The sequence below is a fragment of the Pogoniulus pusillus genome, chromosome 17 (assembly GCF_015220805.1).
Source record: "Pogoniulus pusillus isolate bPogPus1 chromosome 17, bPogPus1.pri, whole genome shotgun sequence".
In the NCBI taxonomy this organism is placed as follows: Eukaryota; Metazoa; Chordata; class Aves; order Piciformes; family Lybiidae; genus Pogoniulus; species Pogoniulus pusillus.
Genome location: NC_087280.1, coordinates 6,022,055 through 6,040,297, shown reverse-complemented (window position 1 = coordinate 6,040,297; position 18,243 = coordinate 6,022,055). Strand labels below are relative to the sequence as shown.

Genomic DNA, 18,243 nt, shown 5'->3' with positions numbered 1-18,243 from the left:
TTTCCTTCACTCCCAACCTACCATGTCAGTACTATGGGTTTCCTCCCACCTCTCTCTGCCCCTGTTCCAATGCACTCTGAATAGCAGATCAGTATAAGCCATGAACATTCTTTCTTTGAAATACTTAGCAAAGAAGGAAACATTTCTAAGTAGAAATTTACTTATTGGCATGTAGAAGGACCAAGGATGCAATGAATGGCATCAAATTTTAAATTCATGTGGTTATTTTGATAGATCAAATGTTTGTTTTTTTGGAGTTATTTCTTCCTTCATCTTTAAGCTTTTCTCCTGCAGACAAGTCAGGTGACTAGACTAAGCTACCATCTCATGTGCTGACAAACATCTAGAAAACTCTACAGCAGGGGGAAAAGTGCAGCACAGAGATAATAAACGCTGAAGTCTGGAGATGTGCATTTGCATCATTGTTACTTAGTGATTATGCAAATGAAATCCATAAGCCAAGGGAAGGGAACTGCATTAGGATCATTAGTGAACAACATTCATATACTTAGAATAAATTTCATTTTACATCTAGATGTCTTAATACTTTTTTTTTCATATATCTTCAGTCTGCCCTTCATGTACTAGGTGGCATTGTATGTTTAACTGATAACTGCCCTCTCCATCACAAGCATACCTTTCTCCAGGAATTTTTTAAGAGACTAAAGCTTTGATTTCTTCAGTGGAACCTGAAGTATGTTGATTCTCAAATCCCTCCACTTGTTTCTGACAATAAGATTTCTCTTGGAGTGGTCAGTCCACTGGCATCTATTCCAAATTAAGTCTTCATGCTCAGACTTGACTACATACAACTTTGAGCTGTTGAAATAACACATTTGTCAAACAGATGTTAGATAGTTCCAAAAGGTTTCACTAGCAGCTTTCACTTCAAAACCATTTTACTTCTACTCTGAGTAACCCAAGATCCCCTTATAAAAATAATCCTTGCTGTTGATGAAAGACCAAAATTAGGGTATACCTAAACACTATGGTACCCTACTGCAACAAAAGCATATTTACTGCCAGCAGTAAAACAAGGATTTTGGTACCCTGACTGGCAGTGCACATCTCTGATTTGGGGAGACCACGCTCCTCCAACATGAAAAAGGGTATAAAAGCACTACAACTGCTGGGCTCTGTGGCTTGCATTTACCACAGAACAGCCTGCTTGGATTCACACCCACCACCAAGAACTTGGACTACTGTTGTGAAAAAGTCATTGGATCCTGTGATTGGTAATATCTTTTTCTCTTAACTCTATTTTTCCCTCTTCTTTTCCTTCCCACTTTCCCTCTGCTCTGTTCCATTACCAAGAGTTCTCACTGGCTCTAATAAACCAAACTTATCAGTTGTTTGGTGCTGGTTCATTTGAATTCACACTAAAGAAATGGGTGAACATTAACACGACCTCCCTGCTGCTCAGGGTTGGCTTGGGACACTGGGTTGCGATATATGCTAGTACTCCAGTAACTCTTGTTTCATCTAGTGCCAGTGGTGTGGCAAACCAACAGCACATAACGTATTTTAGAAACAACATTTTAAATCATACAACTAATTGCATATAAAAATTTATTGGATATGCTTGATTATTTTTTTAAACACAGTCTTGAAATACATACAGTTGCAGTTAATGTTTGAGCATAGCTTTCTAGAAAATAGAGGATGCAGAATTAAACATCGTTATGGAAAATGTATGGTGCAAATTGGATTAAGAGCAAGGTGCCTATACTAGCAATAAAATCATGTCTGTAGTTGCTCTCTAAAATTTCTGTGTTTGGCAACTTACTTAGAAATACCCTCACTTTTCTAGTTTTGGTGAGATCACTGGTACAGGTTGAATCTATCAACAGAATCCACCAGAACTAAGACAGTTTAAAAATCCAGATCCAAGTCTCGTGATTGCTCCACTTTGTAAATAGATGTATACAAGAATACTGCCATTTTTATTCATTGATGTGCTAGTTTGAAGCTGGCTAGAATGTTTTGGTGAGAAGGATTAGATCACAGGCTGTGGAAGAGAAACAAGGGTGATGTCTACTTCACTTACAGGCTTGGTGAGATGTATAAGAACAAGAATGCAAACATAGATAAGGCATTGCCTGAGCTGCATCTTCTCTCTAACCTCACCCTCCATCTCTCCAATTAATACACTTTGCTTCCTAACCCCCTGGCTGAACCTCCATTCTTCCTTGGGACTGGGGTAAGGTTGAGAGGGGTGCGAGAAGGTGGAAGGGCAGTTGGGAGCCCCTCCTGGAGACTCAGGTTTCTGGGAAGGGTGTTGTGTTTTCTGTATTACCTTTTGCTTTGTACATTTCTGTATATAAATGTGTATACTGTAAATATCTGCTTGTATATTGTGCTAGCTGTAAATACAAGCTTCATTCAAATTTCCAGAGCTGGCTGAGTCTAGTCTGGGTGATTTCCAAAGTGGGGGGGGGGAAGGCAGGTAACACCCAAATCACTACACTGACTTCATAATATCTATGGCTACTATCCAGTACAAAAATTATTTAAAAAAATTAAAAAACACCAAAAGCAATAATTCTTTCCAAGTGAGGTAAGCTGTAAAGAGCAAATTTCCTGACTAAGTATGCAAGGACTACATCTTATTCAAGAGATGAGGGCTGACAGAAAGAGCTGTCAGTTCACTGATCACTGAACTCAAATCTATTTGCTCATATAGTGCTTGACCCAGACACACACTGATGTATGTGCCTAGTGTTACGAGTGGAAATTGCCAAATGAAGTTCCTGGGATTATACATACCATTAAGAACTAGGCATGCACTTCAAATGTGCTTAAATAGCTTGCTAAATTGAATGCTAACAGTCTTCAGGAAGAGAAACTGCAACAAAAATATTGTATCAGAAGAGACTTTTAGCTTAATGAGATGGCACTCTTCCAGTGGAGTAACTATACATGGAAATACAGCAAGCTAATTACTTTGATTTAAGCTTTTGACATACAGTGCTGTCTAAAACTAGCATGCTGTTCCTCCTGGAGAAGTCTTGAAGCTACAGTGATACAACCAAAACCATACAGATGCAGATGACAGGTGAATAATATTTTCCATTTTATAAGTGCAGATTTTCATTTCCAGGTTAAGTGACAACATTCCACAGTAAGCATTTCCAGACAATAGTCTACTTCTTTCACATTCATTCTTATGTTGCCCCTGTGCAGCATTCTCCAATACTAGATACACAAGAAAGAAATTACAGTAGCTAAGTTGTGTACACTTTTTTCTACATAAAATTGGCATTTTTCATTTGGTTCAATTGGTACTGTAAGTACACTGTGCAAAACACTAGCGCTACAATTACAACCTGTCTGTAAACCAGAACCTTTGAGTGCAAATCACAATCACTTCATTTTAGAATTCATTTACAACAACTCCTGAGATAAAAAAAGTGCAGAAAATACCAGAGTGGGGAAACATTTTAACAGAAGTTGTAATTTTTAACTTTAAATGCAGAATTTAGAATAATGCAATCCACAGTTTCACAAACAGACATACCTTCTTAAAATAAAGTGTTCATGGTTATCAACCTGGAAGGAAGACCTCAGGTATTTTATCTTTACATTCTGCACAATATTTCTGTATTGCTTCTAATCAACTTTAGTGCAAAATTTCAACCCAAAGGTCAAACACAGCAAATCCTGCCATCATTAAGATAGCATCTGTGGTTTCTTCAACTGCAGTGATGCCTGCTTCACCAACTTTTGCTGTTTTCTTGTTGCCTGGGCTTCCCAAATGGCACAACAAATCCTCTGTAAAGCAACACATTGAAAGAAAATTAAAAGTATGCAATCTGCATTTTTCTTCCATAAGGTGCTACTAGAGATAGCCAATTTAACAGATATTAAAACCTACACATGCAGTGGCTAGTTAAAATTAGACACACAGCTTCTGATTCACATGGATAATACTGAACCCAGAAAAAGCTTCTGTTGTCAATCTCCAATGTTTGAAGTAGTAACATAGCTCCCACTTAACTAAATAAACCTTCCTCAGAATCAATCAGCACCAATAGGAACAAACATTTAAGTGGTAAATAGTAGAAAACCTAGATATGGGGAGGATAGAGGATTGGACCAGGGAGGAAGCTAGGTATGCCTTTTTCACACAAAGTACATTTCTTGGGTTAGTCCAATGATTTGGAGAACTATATTAAATCTTAGGGACTATAATCATTACAACCTAGCACATTAGGCATTTAAATGATTTTCCTCTGATGAGCTCTAATACACATACCCTAAGATAATGCAACTTCAATCCTAAATTATTATTATTGCATGTAATCTCTTGAACACTTTAGACCATTGAGAACACTTGTATCATCATTCTTCTGGTTAAACTCAATTTTCAAGATGGAAATACAGTAAATGGTCCTCAGGTACAGCAACCTATTCTGTAATGGGTCTCTGGACATTATTTTTTATATGCTGAGATTTAGATTTAACAATTGATAACAATGAGGAAAGAAGATGAAAAGGAAAAAAGAAGACTATACCTGTGCTGTAGTTTCATCCCGACATTGAACTGTCTTTACACATTTATGACCTAGACTGTCCTTCCTTTGGAACACACTTTGATCCTGTTGCACAGGTGAACAAAAATACATGACTCACAAAACAAGAATGCAAAATTTTATTTAAATGTCAACTTCAGGTTAGTTTTCAGTGCGGCCTCTCTCCAACCCAACTCATAAGAAATCTGAAGTAAATCCTATCTCAGTCCCATAGTTAGCAGCCAGAACCATAAATAAGTTAAAAGCATGTTTGAACTTCTAACCCATGTTAAATAAAAAGACAGTTGATATGCTGTTCTTACCAAAACAGATATTTTTAGAATATTTCCTTCACAGAAGGGCTGGCCTGTAAAGTCTTCAAATAAGTAATCCCACTCTGTTGTTAAATGGCCTAAGATTTCCACTTCTTTCACATATATCACTCTCCTGTTCAGAAGAAAGAGAGCAAGTAAATACTCCATTTCTCTTTGGGACTAAACTTGGTCATCAAAACCACAACACAACTTAGAAAAGATATCTGTTGACAAGGCATTTCTCATATGGATAGAAGTAGCCACATAGCCATAGTAGAACCTTTTTTCCTTCATATATACTCTGGGAAAATCACTTGGTCATTAAGACTCAGAGAAGGCCTATGATATTGCACAGCATGCACAGGGTTACTCAAAACCCTAACCCAGCCCTCCAAATCCAAATGCTTTGCTTGAATCAGAGGATCATCAGTTAATACAATTCAGTTCCTCAAAGCCAGTCTCTACACAATGACACAATTACTACTAGACCTACTTAACTATTCCATCTGTTCACATTTGCTAGCTAGCTGCTGCTTCAATTGCTCCCAAGTGACAGTGTAAGCTAGCACACTAATAGAAAAACAGGGGGGAGTTCTAAGTGAACATTTCCATAAAGGAAACAAAATAAATTATTTTAACCATTAAAAGAACATGGATGCACAAAGTACATATGCAGAGCATAGCAAAAAGTTTAAACTTAGCCAGATGTCTAATCCCCACTTGAAACCAAGGCAAGCCCCTAGAAAGCCTCCAAAACTCCATACCTATTGGTAACAATAAGGTTTGCTCTTCTGCCTCTTGGAAGTGCACAGTGGTAGCGATAGCTCTCCTTTTCCAACTTTCTGATGTGCAATTTCTGAAACAAAAATAGAAAGTTTTGGGGCTGTAAAAAGGAAAAGTCAAAGCACTGTTTTCAATTCAGAAGACTTTTTAAAAGTTACCTCATTGAACTCATTATTAAAAAGCAAGCTGTCATAGTGTTCTCACTCCTGAAGCTCAGTCACTGAAAAGTCTTATCCATTCCACTCAAACAGTGGAATAATGATGCTGCAGTATTAGGCTATTCCTTCAGCTTCAATCTCTCTTCTGTGCTAATAATTCTCTAGTAATGTTCATTCTGCACACAGCAGACTTGAGACAAGAGTGAAAATGCTGCCTTTAAAGGGCAGGACCATAGGACCCAGATGTCACAAAACTAGAGCTGCACTCAGTGCAACTCAAGATCAGGCTTTTAAAGCATTGAGAAGACATACTTACACAACACCCAAAATAAGAGAGTACAGGAAAGTATAGATCTAACTATTTGTGTTTCTGTTAGACAACTGCAACTTCAGTGACAAACTATGAATACAGGTTTGCCTGGGATGGAGATAATCTTTTTCCAAGTAGCTAACAGAGTAGTGTGTTTTGGATGCAAGATAATAATGACCTTGATAACAATCTGACACAGTAGTTGTTGCTGAGTAGTACTTCGACACTGAGTCAAGGACTTTCCAGCTTCTCACACCACCTGACCAGCAAGTACGCTTGGATACAAGAAACTGGGAAGAAACACAGGCAGGAAGGCTGACCCAAGCTGGACAAAGGGATATTCCCCCTACCCTGTGACATCAGTTCAGGATTTAAACCAGGGGAAAGCTGGCCAGGGGTCACAACTTGGGAACTGACTGGGTATTGGTTGGCAGGTGGTGAGCTATCGCATTGTGCATCACTGTTTCACATATCCTAATTCTGTCATCACCATTTCACTGTCCTATTCATCTGTCTGCATCTTGACACATGAATTTTAGTGGCTTGGTTTCCACCAATTCTCCTCCCAGTTCTGTCGGGAGAGAAGTCCTCAAGCAGGTGCATGGTGTTTAATTGCCGGTAGGGTTAAACCACGATACAAATGCTTCCTAGCTATATTTTTCAGCTCTTCATTAATTATTTCATTTTATGCTTTTCAGATTTCCTATTCTGTACATGCTGTTTAACAACAGCATGTCACAAGGTTTATGATAAACCACAAACAGCAGCACGGAAGACACTCTCACAGCTATCCCTAAGTCAAGTCAGCAATAACAACAGCTCGAAGGCAACAAGACTCACTGAGTGACACATGAACTTACTTGTGGGAAATGGATACGCATCAAAACATCACATAAAAACTGGTAACATGATGAAACAAATTACGTACTGCCAATCTCAAACTCTGCTAAGACTAAATCTGTGCCAGCTACTGGTTCTTCTGCTGTTAATCTGACAGGGAGCAGGCAATGTGTTTGAATGGACAGTGTGAGGCTTCTGTGCATGAACGTGAGGAAACACACAGAAGAACAAAGGCCACACATGCTCTGCCTGCATGCAGAATACATGCACCTCACACTGATGTTTAGCAGATGCCTGCAACTGCATGTCCCAAAAGTGGTTAAATGTTCATAAAATAAAATTACATTTGGTTAATTTTACAGCTGTGACTGGAATTCAGCCTCTATACAGCCACATTTTTTTCAAGTTGCTTCCAACAAACTAGTGAGGAAAAAAAGTAATGAGGGAGAACTAAAAACTCAGTATGTTTAATTATTCCTAGTAAGGTGTATTTCCTTTCATATTTCCATTGATGAAACTATAAAAATAATAAAACAACAACTAAACTTGCTCCACATTTATCCACCTGTGATTGACTACACAGGGTAAGACCTCTATACAGTTAAAGCAACCAAACCGGAAAGATCTTTTGTCAGCTCACATCAGAATCAAAGAAGCTTCAACATTGATTTTTCTGCATTTTATTTTCTTATATTTAAAAGCTTGGCAAATCTCTGAAAGCATACTCATACATTGCAACTGACAACAAGAATCCTTTAAGCTCAAAAATGGATTAATATTCAAGAGTTTAAGCAACAGCATAGTGTTTTCCTGGATTTGCTCCCTAGTGATGTGAAAAACATTTTTATTCAGCATTTTCCAGCAAACAAAATATAGAGCCCACATCTGTAAAAAAATATCACTTTCTGACCATCTTAGGAATTCCTTAAACTGTAAAACATAACATGAAAGGAACAAAACTACCAGAAAGACTGCTTATGTGAGTCTCTTCAAAATACCAGAAAAAAATGGCAGTGTATGACTAAAATCAAAATACAAACTCACTATTTTATACCTGAACCACAGTTATTTTTGACATGAGTAAATTACAGAAATATAAGCCCCACTGCCATGTAAGACTGCAATTCAAAGGCTGCAATCTGTATTCTGAACCCTATTGTTGCAGATGCAGAAATAAGACATGCCACATATTTTAGAACAGATTTATTCATAAGTATGTTCCTTCATCTAAACTCAAAGCTTTGGAGTGAAAGCCTGCTTCTCCTAACTTCAGAAACAATCCTGATAGTATTTTTAGATTTTACATGCAGTATTTTATTGAAGTCATAGTTCCTACTGAGTTCTGTGCCTAAAGGATGCAATATTTCTCAGAGCTATTCGCAATACACCTGATAGAGATCAGCACAACGCTGGTGGCATTATGTAAAAAGGTGGCATTATGTAAAAGGAGGGTTGTACTTGATGCAAATTACTCCCTGATCTGCACACTCTTCAGACATCTTTATCAAAAGCTTTTATTTTTATGAGCCTACTAGAGCACTTTAAAGAAGTTCAACTCATTCTTATTTTATATGGAAATGAAAGAACCAGTGCAAATTTACACAGCAGAACAGTGACTCCATCAGAAATAGAATCTGCAGTTTCTTTAAACCCAGCATAGTATATTCTCTGCCACACAACACTGTCTCACCACCACGTCTCAATTATTCATGCAGTGTTCTGCATTCTTTATAAAGCTCCATGCTTTAACTGAGAAATGAAACAAAGTAACACCACTGACAGTGAATAATGTATGAATTGCATCATGTCAGACCCTAAGTGCTGGGGTTAGAAGACTGAAGAGGCAGCAATACCTGCATATTAAAAGGTTACGAAAAAATTAAAAAGGAAAGGCATTAAGTTATCTGTTCTTGCAAATCTCATCAACTGCAAAAAATTCTCATACAAATACTAAAACTCCTGAGAAGTTACTCCTTGGAAAACAATTCTCCTAGTGTTGCCCTGTCTGGTGGATGATTTCTCCAGTTATAGGCTGCGCATTTACATTTACTACGACGTAGTCTGTCCTATTAGGCCTTGCTGCATGAGCCAGCCTGCAAGATGTCAAATCTGACTTTCAAGGTTTTGAACTGACTGCGTAGATCTCCATACAGCTCAAATACATTAGATACAACACCTCTGGGAAAACACATTGCATAAAATGAAACACAAGTGAACTGATCTACTCATCTGGCCACTGCTCTCATTCTGCACCAAAAAAACCCTTGTGTGAGCAGACTAAAGTCACTTGTCTTTTAAGACCTACATACATGCTTCTCTTAAGTCAAGCTTCTAAGTCCACCAATGTTATTTTATATACAAGAAATACTCAAGAGAAGCACTTTTTGTCCAACCACTGGATAGGATTGAGACATACGTTCCTGAAGGCAGCCTTACAAGGTTTCAGCCTTGTAACTGTGTATTTATTTTTTAAGGGAGAGATGCATTAAACATAGTTTAAACAGATGACAGGTTGAGGACTCTGGTTAAACTACATACAATCTGGGTCATACTGGACTCGAAAAACATTAACCTCTATTATAATATCCAAATTGAGAAACCAAAAAAAATAAATGCACAAAAAAACCAACCTACCAAGCACCCCAACAAACCAAACAAATACAACCAAACAACCCCAGAACAAACTTGCATTTAATTGACTTCTGAAAAGAAAGATCTGTGTCTAGGGAACTAAAGAAAGGATTATCTTTTTTGTTAGTATACATTTCCAATCTACACCATTTAGATCTAAGAAAAAGACAAATAATTAGATGTGCAGGAAATGCAAAATGTCCAGTTCTACAAGTGCTGCCTTTTCCTGATAGATGGAAAAATAGAGTGCAAGAAGTAAAATTTAAAAAATCCCACAGCAAAGATAAAAATTCACTAAATGTTCTAATCTTAAATTGTTTACAATAAAAAAAAAAAGCTGATTACTGTCCAGTAAATTCTGAAGAGGCAACAGCAGAGAGATGCCTGCTAATTTTTTGTTTTGAATGTATAATAGGCAAACAATTAGCTCTGAGAATAGCTTAAACTTAACTCCCTTCATTTATGAGATGTTGCATTAGGAATTAAATTCATGGCATCACTTAAAAAAAATTAGAAGTATATCTTTTTATTTGTATATCTGTGTATGTAAAGTCATGTTAATAGCTGACAGTTTACATTTAAGTATGTTGAACACCAAAGCTACAGAATATTCTGTGGATTAAACCAGAGTCAACTGAGCTGGCTGTATTGTTTGACTAAGAAAATTTCATAAAGAAATAATAGTAGCAACTTGAAGTGATAGTGGTTCATCAGATGCACATACAACAGGCCTATGGCACATTACAGAAACCCAGAAGTCATCTCAGCATTAATACTGAAAAAGTATTACCATAGCATCAAATTTCCAGTGTTTTCATAGAATTTCATTCCATATGACTACTTCAGATTTTGCACAAGTGTTAAAATGTTGCTTTCTCTCTTGACCCACAGCCACATTCTAAGACAATGCCAATAAACAAATCAATTCAGCATCTACCCTACTACGATTTTTTTCCCCGAGTGCCTTCTGTTGTTTGTATTCAGAAAGAGTTACTCATCCTTAGAAAAATGAACACACAGGAAGAAAACCCTCCCTGTCTCTTCAGTCTTACTCATCTGAAGATGACTATTCAAGCTTGCTTTCTGAGCCTGGACAACATGAAACACTGTTTTATTCACTGGGACACAGAGAAGATAGCAATGCAGGAGACAGGACATGTTAAATGCAATCATGCCCTTAATCTAAATACTTAAAGCAGATAAAAGACCGTGATGAAAATGTGGAAGTAATATGGAAAATGTTTACTCTGTTATTCCAATTCTTCCTGCGTATGCCAGGAGAAAGAGAAAGGAGAGAAACATTAGAAACAGACAAGAAATAAAGATTAAAAGAACATCTAGCCTGAAATAGCAAATATACAAGTTTTGGTCTTTTAATATTAATGTAGACAGTTATTTTAGCAACAAGAAGAAGAATTTCAAGCTAAGTTTAAAGAAGGTGCAAGTTGAAATACGAATTAGCTTGGTTCCAGTTATCTAACACTTGAAAACAACTGTTACTCATCCTTCATGTTTGCCACATCCATATGTAGAGACAGGATACAAATCCACACAATTCTACAACATAATCTTAAAAAAACACATCAGGAAGTACCACAAGGTGGTATTTTGAGAATTTATTCCATTTTTTCTACTGCTCATACCCTGAAACTCAAAAGGAATTTCCCAAGTTGCTTACTTTGTAAACCACTCTCAGCTTTGTTATTAAACGAAACATTAAAACTGACTCCTGATTTTTTATCCCCACATATTCAAGCCTTAATCCTACATCTCTTTCCAGTGGCATTACAACAGCAACTACAGAACATAGCTTGCAGAAGATTATTTAAGAGCAATGCTGCAGTTTCCTTTCTACATTCACTTTACAAGCAGAGGGTCTTTGCTACACTGGTTTGCCTTACAAAATAGGCTGAGGCAAGTTTCTGCTACAGGTAACAATGACTACAGATACCCAGCATGTTTTTGGTAACATTATCTTTTATGTAAATCCCCTAAGTCAGAGAATTTTCATTTTATTTACAATGGGAACCATACCTCAAATAAATCATAACCCTCAGCTTCCACCCTGTCATATGGCCGGATGATGCCATCTTCATGAATGAAACGTGGAGGACGGAGATTAGATACTTCTTCAGTTGATTCTGCCACCCTGCCATGAAGAGTGGAAGAGTATTCTGGTAAGCTCACTACAATTCTGAGTTTCACCAATAAATATTTTTTTCAATTACCTTTTCACTTGCCACATACCCCACTTAACCTCCTAGGTACTCTACAGAGTAAATAGCAAGGGCACACTGCTAGTAAAAAATCCAAAGTAACCTTAGCCAAGTTAACAACTACAGAACAACCTGGAGACATTTAGTCACCATGGTGGATAATAAACTGAGGATTCTTACATTTATCAATGCAGTTGGCAAAGGTCTCCTTAAAACACAAGCTGCTCTAAGGTGCACTGCTGACCCAATCTCAAACTATCAATCTGTTTTCCAAAAACTTCTGTCTACTGTTCACAGTAAAATGAAATGATGTTTAGCTATTTCCATTCAGCAGTGCAGCAGCCTACCTTAAAAGTAAATTTCGTACAAGATCTTTTAATTTATCCCTAATCAAGGGAGGGAGTGAAAAGGATAAAATGGACTAGTTATAATCTACCTTAACTACAACACTGCAAGATATATCCTGATGCAGCAACTTCCAGAGATCAACATAAAAGACATTCATTACAGGCTACTGAACACCTCTCAATCCCTTATGTTCTCTACTGCATATTGCATTTAACAGAAATAATTGTGTGCCACTTCACTACCTGCTATCCAACATATGGAGAGTAATGCAGAACTTCTTCTTGCCACTTTACCTTTGGATTCCCTGGAAGGTACTGCTTGCCATATCTACAATGCCACCTGTTGGGCGGGCTACCACTCCTACAAGACCCTTTCCAATTCCTTTGAAGAATCCAGCTGCACCTTCTTTTTTAGCTCCTTCAAAAGAAAATACAGTTTAAATGGCCTTAAGACATGACCCACAGAGCTAAACCATTACTGTACTGGAACTGTTTCATACTGGAAAAAGGCCACAGTCATTGATTACATACAAGCCACTTAGAAACTAATTCACACGTGGCTTCACTGTGCGTTCATGCATCCTGCTGTTCACTCACACCTTACCAGCCTTAAGTCAGCATAACTGAAATGGTAAGTAGACTCTCCTCCTCACACTTCCAGTATGGACTGTAGTTCTCAAAATTACAAAATAAACTGTAAAATACTGGGAAAGCATTTAGGCAGGGTAGTGCAACCTTAGTGCTTACCTTCTACAGGTTTAGTGATTATGCCAGTCACACCTCCAACAACACCCTAAAATGAAGAAGACCATTAAGTTCCTACTTAAAAAGAGAAACGCTATAATACATCTGGGCAATCAGTTCAGTATTGGCTGGGTTGGTTTTCATTTTTTGGCTCTTTTTTTTTACTTTAAATTTCCTCTAAAAAATTTTAACTTAGAGAGAGAGAAAACCTGCAGTGGTTGAAGAAATTTTCAGGCTAGCAAGAAAGATGAATGCATCTTTTGTACAGTAATCAGTCATAATAACTAAGTCACTACTTGACTTGTACTACTAAGAGGAAACTGCCAGAATTCCCTGTTATGAACAACCAATACAAAGTAGTCAAGATGAATGGAGCATCAAGTAGTTAATTCTTTTGCCTTCAAATCACTAAAAATCCACTCAATAACTTCACCACTTTCATCCAACACTACCAGAAAAAACTCCATACTGTTTAGTGCTTTGAAACGTGACCATTTTTCTTTTGAGTGGAAAATGACAGAAATCATTAGAAGATTTAACCTTCATCTCCAATGTTATGTACTACTTTTATACACTTTCTACTTTACATTCACATTCCTTTAAGCAAAAAAAAACCACAACCACACCTTAGTTTTCTTAAGACTTCACCATAAAGAGAGCCATTTGTACCATGCAGCACACATCCAGAGCCAGTAAATCATAGCCAGCTGATTTTAATGACAGAACTGACTGCAAGCTAATAAGGGCCCAGTTACTTTAATCAGATAACACATTTGTTGAACATGAGTAACTATGAGGTTTTACCTAATTCACACGATAAATTCTACACTTTTCCAAGCCTTATCTTTCAGTTCCTCAGGTTGGCCAAACCCACAACCTCAAACACTAAAGCTGCTGTCTTCTATAAACCAACTGGCTGTTTGTCTTCTGTTTAGTTCAGAATCTGATACAAATGACACAAAATTGGTTTGCATGTATTTTAAACAGATTAAAAGTCAGCGTGTCACACACTCAACTACCAATTCATACCCGTAACAAGCCTTTCCCTCCTTTGGCTAGGCTGTCTCCAAAGTCTTTTGGCTGCCGACCCATTTCTTCTCTCCGTTTCTGCTGAAATTCTTTATCCATAGTAATAGCAGCCAAGCCCTTTCCAACTGAACCAGTGATCCTGGACACCACCCCTGCTGCACCACCTGATGGAACAGGGCAGAAAGCAAAAGTCACTCTGTAGCAATTTAACAGTCGACAACACATGAGAAGCCACAAGCTCATAGTTATTTCCCTTCATATGAAGTTTTGCTCTTGTGAATTTACACAGAGTGACTACCAGCCATTGCCCACAGCAAGACTGTATTTTGGCTTGAGATCCATAAGCACTGCAAAAGATAACTATTAATTCAGGACACAGGTAGCGTACTGGATGGAATCATGTTTTTCTCTAGTTACTGTAAGGTAGCTAAATAAAAATCTAAGATAACAGTAGCTGTTCCTAAGAACACTTACTAGGCTTCTCCAGAAATTTTAGGACCACTGAAGTTATTTTCATTATTAATCTGCAAGTTACCAATTCAGTTACACACACAATGTTTGTCAGTTTGCTTGCTCAGCCTACAAAACAGACGTTTAGAGGGCCTCAGGTATGTTAGGTATGAATGATTTGTACCACAAATACTAGCAAGATTATCTGATCAATTTCAATACTTATAAAAAAATTACTAAGTAGATGTTTTAAAAATAAAACTTTCCCTTCAAAATAAGAAAATCCGGAAGCAATCAATGAGCTAACTTAATGTATATAACCACCATTGGTACGTACCCACTGTGTGCCCAAGTAGACTTCTAACACCAATTACAAAGCCTTCAGCAAATTCTTCAGGTCCTTGAACAGCACCCTAAAAATGAAGCTTATTATGAACAGCAGAAACTATACATTTTATGTATCTCTTTCAATGAAAGCTAGCAACTGCTTTAAACTGATGATTAAATTGAATATATTTTTCATGTTACCTTTAAAGAAATCAAAGTATTGCTATCTTAACAGTTCATAATGTAGAGCACTGTAACAACCCTACCAGTATATTCAATCAGCCACTGTTCATACACAAGAAATCATACCTGGAATGGCTCATAGAAGAAAGCTTCAACTCCCTCAGACAAACCCCTGATTAAGCCAAATGGATTTCCAAGAACATCTAACCCCAGGACAAGAACATACATCTGTTTCAGGAACTAAATGATGAGGAGGAAAAAAAAGCAAACCCATAGGTAGTGTTACTGGCTGTTGTAATACAGTTCCACATTAAAACCCAAGGCTGCTAAGTCTTTTATTTACTACTTAGTTAAGTGTTCTAACACCTTACTTAAACATTCCCATTAGAATGAAAATGCCTCAGGCAAAAGATGCTGTACATATATACAGTGCTATTGAAATACTTTGGTGAAGAAAAAAAATTAATAAAAAGAAGAGAAGCAATCACTTAGAATTCTTAAAACACATTTCCACAACACTTCTTTATTTACATTTCCTAATTCAGTACCATGAAACAAGTTTAGCAGCTTTTAGAGGTAAACCACCTTTTCTTTCCTATTTTCTGTATTCTGCAAGACACTCAAAATCTTATACAAAGGCTTGACTAAATAAGCTTACTTGTTCACTATAATGTCTAACAACTCTCTTCATCAGTTGGTCTCTCTTGTAGAACTGGTATTTAATTTCAAAGAAAGCAAGTCTGAAAGACAAGTAATCATGTATTAATTGTAGATACCCTTCCTCCTTCTAAATAATTCTGTTTTTTCCCCTTCAGATCATCCTGAAGCCTTACTTTCTTCATTACTCTCTTTCCTTAAAGGGTGTATACATTAACACTACAAAGTTTACCATGGACTCCATTAAATGTATAGTACCTTTATCCCAAGTGCTACCAAAAGCCAAGAAAAAATAGCTTACTTGAAAATAAGATCATCCATATCTGTTAGAGTAGCTCCAATACTTTTCAAAAGCAAATTCAGAGAATGAATGGCTATCATTTCTTCCCCCTTGTCTGACTCTTCTCCACCAGAAGCCAGAGACAGACTCAAATGCAGCTGTCAAGACAGAATTAGTAAATTAAGACAAGAGAGGCATACACCAGAGAGGCTGTGTGGTGAACAGGTGAAGAAACAGGGGTGAAAGAATGATACATGTATTTTTACACACTTCGAGGGAATATACAATTGCAACAAAGATGTCTCAACTCACAAGGATATTCCTTTAATAATGTATTTATATTTCCATAGAGAGAAGTGTCAAATTGCCATAGAAGTTTAACTCTCTGTATCTGTGAACTTTAGTGTAAAACATGAAAGGCATAACATGCTAAAATAGGTGAAGCTTAACTCCCAGCCTAAGTTAAATTTCACACTGGTTCAGTTAGCCTGTGAATATTTCAAGTATATTTTAATGTTCAAGAGAATATTAAAAAACCCAGCATGAAAGCTTCTATTACTCAAGTTGATGAGGATGTATTTACTATAAGAAAGTAAGAGATAGAAATGCTTAGGTGGGAAAAGACCTCCAAGCTCATTAAGTCAAATTGTTACCCTAGCCCACTGATATCACATGTTTTAATGACAAGTATCTCTATTTCATACCTTAATTGGAGAAATATGAAAATGCTCAAAGAAGCTGAGCATTGACAGGTCTGTCAGGGAAGACTCCATAAGTTCAGTGTTAAGTGCATCCACATCTTTCTGAATTAATTTAGACTGATTTAAAGGGGGAAAAAAAAAGATATTTATCTGATCAACATATATGCAAGATATACAACAACACATATACAAGAATACATCAACAAACAGCAGAGATAATCATAGTTAAATGTATTAAAATAAATCAACTATTGAAATAGTCAGCTCCTCCAAAACTGGGAATAGAAGAGTTATTTTTGTAGACCAGGTAATTGTACTAATGCATTTCATTAAAGCAGGGTAACCCAAAATACCAATATGGTAATTCCTGAGTGACTTATCCATTTTATGCTATATTATTTGATACTCCCTTAAATTAATCAATCATCTAAGTTATCAAATCTGCATTAATTAAGAAAAATTGGTTAAAAAACTAATTTTCTGAGGTTCTTTGTGGTTTTGTATTTCTTCACCAAATATTTAAAGCCATGAAAATCTGTTCCTTCCACTATGTAAAGACACTGTAGGCTACCAGACTATTACAAGTCCACTCTGTAAACTTATTTCATCTATCCCCTATAACAACTTGTTGTAGCAGCTGGAACAATCGTGTCATCCATTAGAAGAGCAGAAAATAGTTATCCATACCAAAGTATGAGTTATTTAACCTTGCCTATTAGTAATTCTCACAGCCAATGCTTAACAGAAATACCAGTGTTTCACTGAAAATTATCTTACCATGCCCCTTTATTTACTGATTTCAAACACAGTATTCACTTGTTTAAACTGAAAAATCACAACACTGCTACCATAAAGGCCCTGTTCTGTCAAAGACCACGTTATCTCATGTTTACCCTTTGTCTTTCAGCTTCTGGATCTGAAGATGGAGTGAAAAGTTCACTAAGTGCCCCAAGAAACCCTTGATCAATTTTCAGTGCCATTTCCTGAATAAGAACCATGAAGTACCTAAAATGGAGAAAACAAACAGTATATACTCGTAGAAGCTGAATGTAAATATTACATGCTTATCCTACATAACTGAACTTTTCCTATGCAGTGCTACATATTAAGACTTACTGTCAATATCATCAACTATTTACATTTCGGAAGGCTTCTTAAGCTCACAGAGCTCTACATTACTGTAGTTGTTCATACGTTAACACTTTCAAAATTCACCTAAAGTATTAACCATGAACCAATACTTCTCATACTCATACAGCACAAGAGGTTCCACCCCAAAACAAGAGGGAGCTGTAAGGGCCACAGAACACTGGAACAGGTTCCCTAGAGAGGCTGTGGAGTCCCATTCTCTGGAGACTTTGAAGACCCATCTGGATGTGTTCCTCTGTCACCTGACCTAGATTGTGTGGTCCTGCTCTCGCAGCAGGGTTGGACTTGATGATCTCTTTCGGTCCCTTCCAGCCCCTGATATCCTGTGATAATGATTCCACATGTGCCACCTGAACAATGTACTTCTTCCTCTTATCCAGCTGCCTCTCTCAAAAAGCCATATTAGTGAATATTTGTTTCATTCATGTTCACCACTCTCAAATATTGTAGTCATACTAATTGGGTATAGATACTTGCATGAGAAACAATTAGGATAAGGTCCCATTTTAGGTACAAGTCAAGACAGACTTATTAACTAAAGAACATATATTTCATGACAGAACACACTGTATAAGCTGTCTGTTAGAATACCACATAAAGCCAGCAGTACACA

General features: G+C 37.0%; 1 protein-coding gene across 2 annotated transcripts in view; it reads right to left on the bottom strand.

Moving 5' to 3' along the window:
* Nucleotides 1-1,552: 1,552 nt before the first annotated feature.
* VPS13C (vacuolar protein sorting 13 homolog C) overlaps nt 1,553-18,243 on the bottom strand; it is an 86,990-nt gene continuing 70,299 nt past the window's right edge. For both annotated transcript variants that reach the window (XM_064157426.1, XM_064157427.1), the window contains exons 72-85: nt 17,375-17,486; nt 16,485-16,598; nt 15,802-15,938; nt 15,502-15,583; nt 14,970-15,083; nt 14,671-14,746; nt 13,884-14,047; nt 12,858-12,903; nt 12,405-12,528; nt 11,582-11,696; nt 5,590-5,681; nt 4,835-4,958; nt 4,515-4,598; nt 1,553-3,771 (exon numbers count right to left, since the gene is read on the bottom strand). In XM_064157426.1, the coding sequence (XP_064013496.1) occupies nt 3,670-3,771; nt 4,515-4,598; nt 4,835-4,958; nt 5,590-5,681; nt 11,582-11,696; nt 12,405-12,528; nt 12,858-12,903; nt 13,884-14,047; nt 14,671-14,746; nt 14,970-15,083; nt 15,502-15,583; nt 15,802-15,938; nt 16,485-16,598; nt 17,375-17,486 (1,486 nt within the window). In that variant the 3' untranslated portion in view covers nt 1,553-3,669. The remainder of the gene's footprint in view (nt 3,772-4,514; nt 4,599-4,834; nt 4,959-5,589; nt 5,682-11,581; nt 11,697-12,404; nt 12,529-12,857; nt 12,904-13,883; nt 14,048-14,670; nt 14,747-14,969; nt 15,084-15,501; nt 15,584-15,801; nt 15,939-16,484; nt 16,599-17,374; nt 17,487-18,243) is intronic.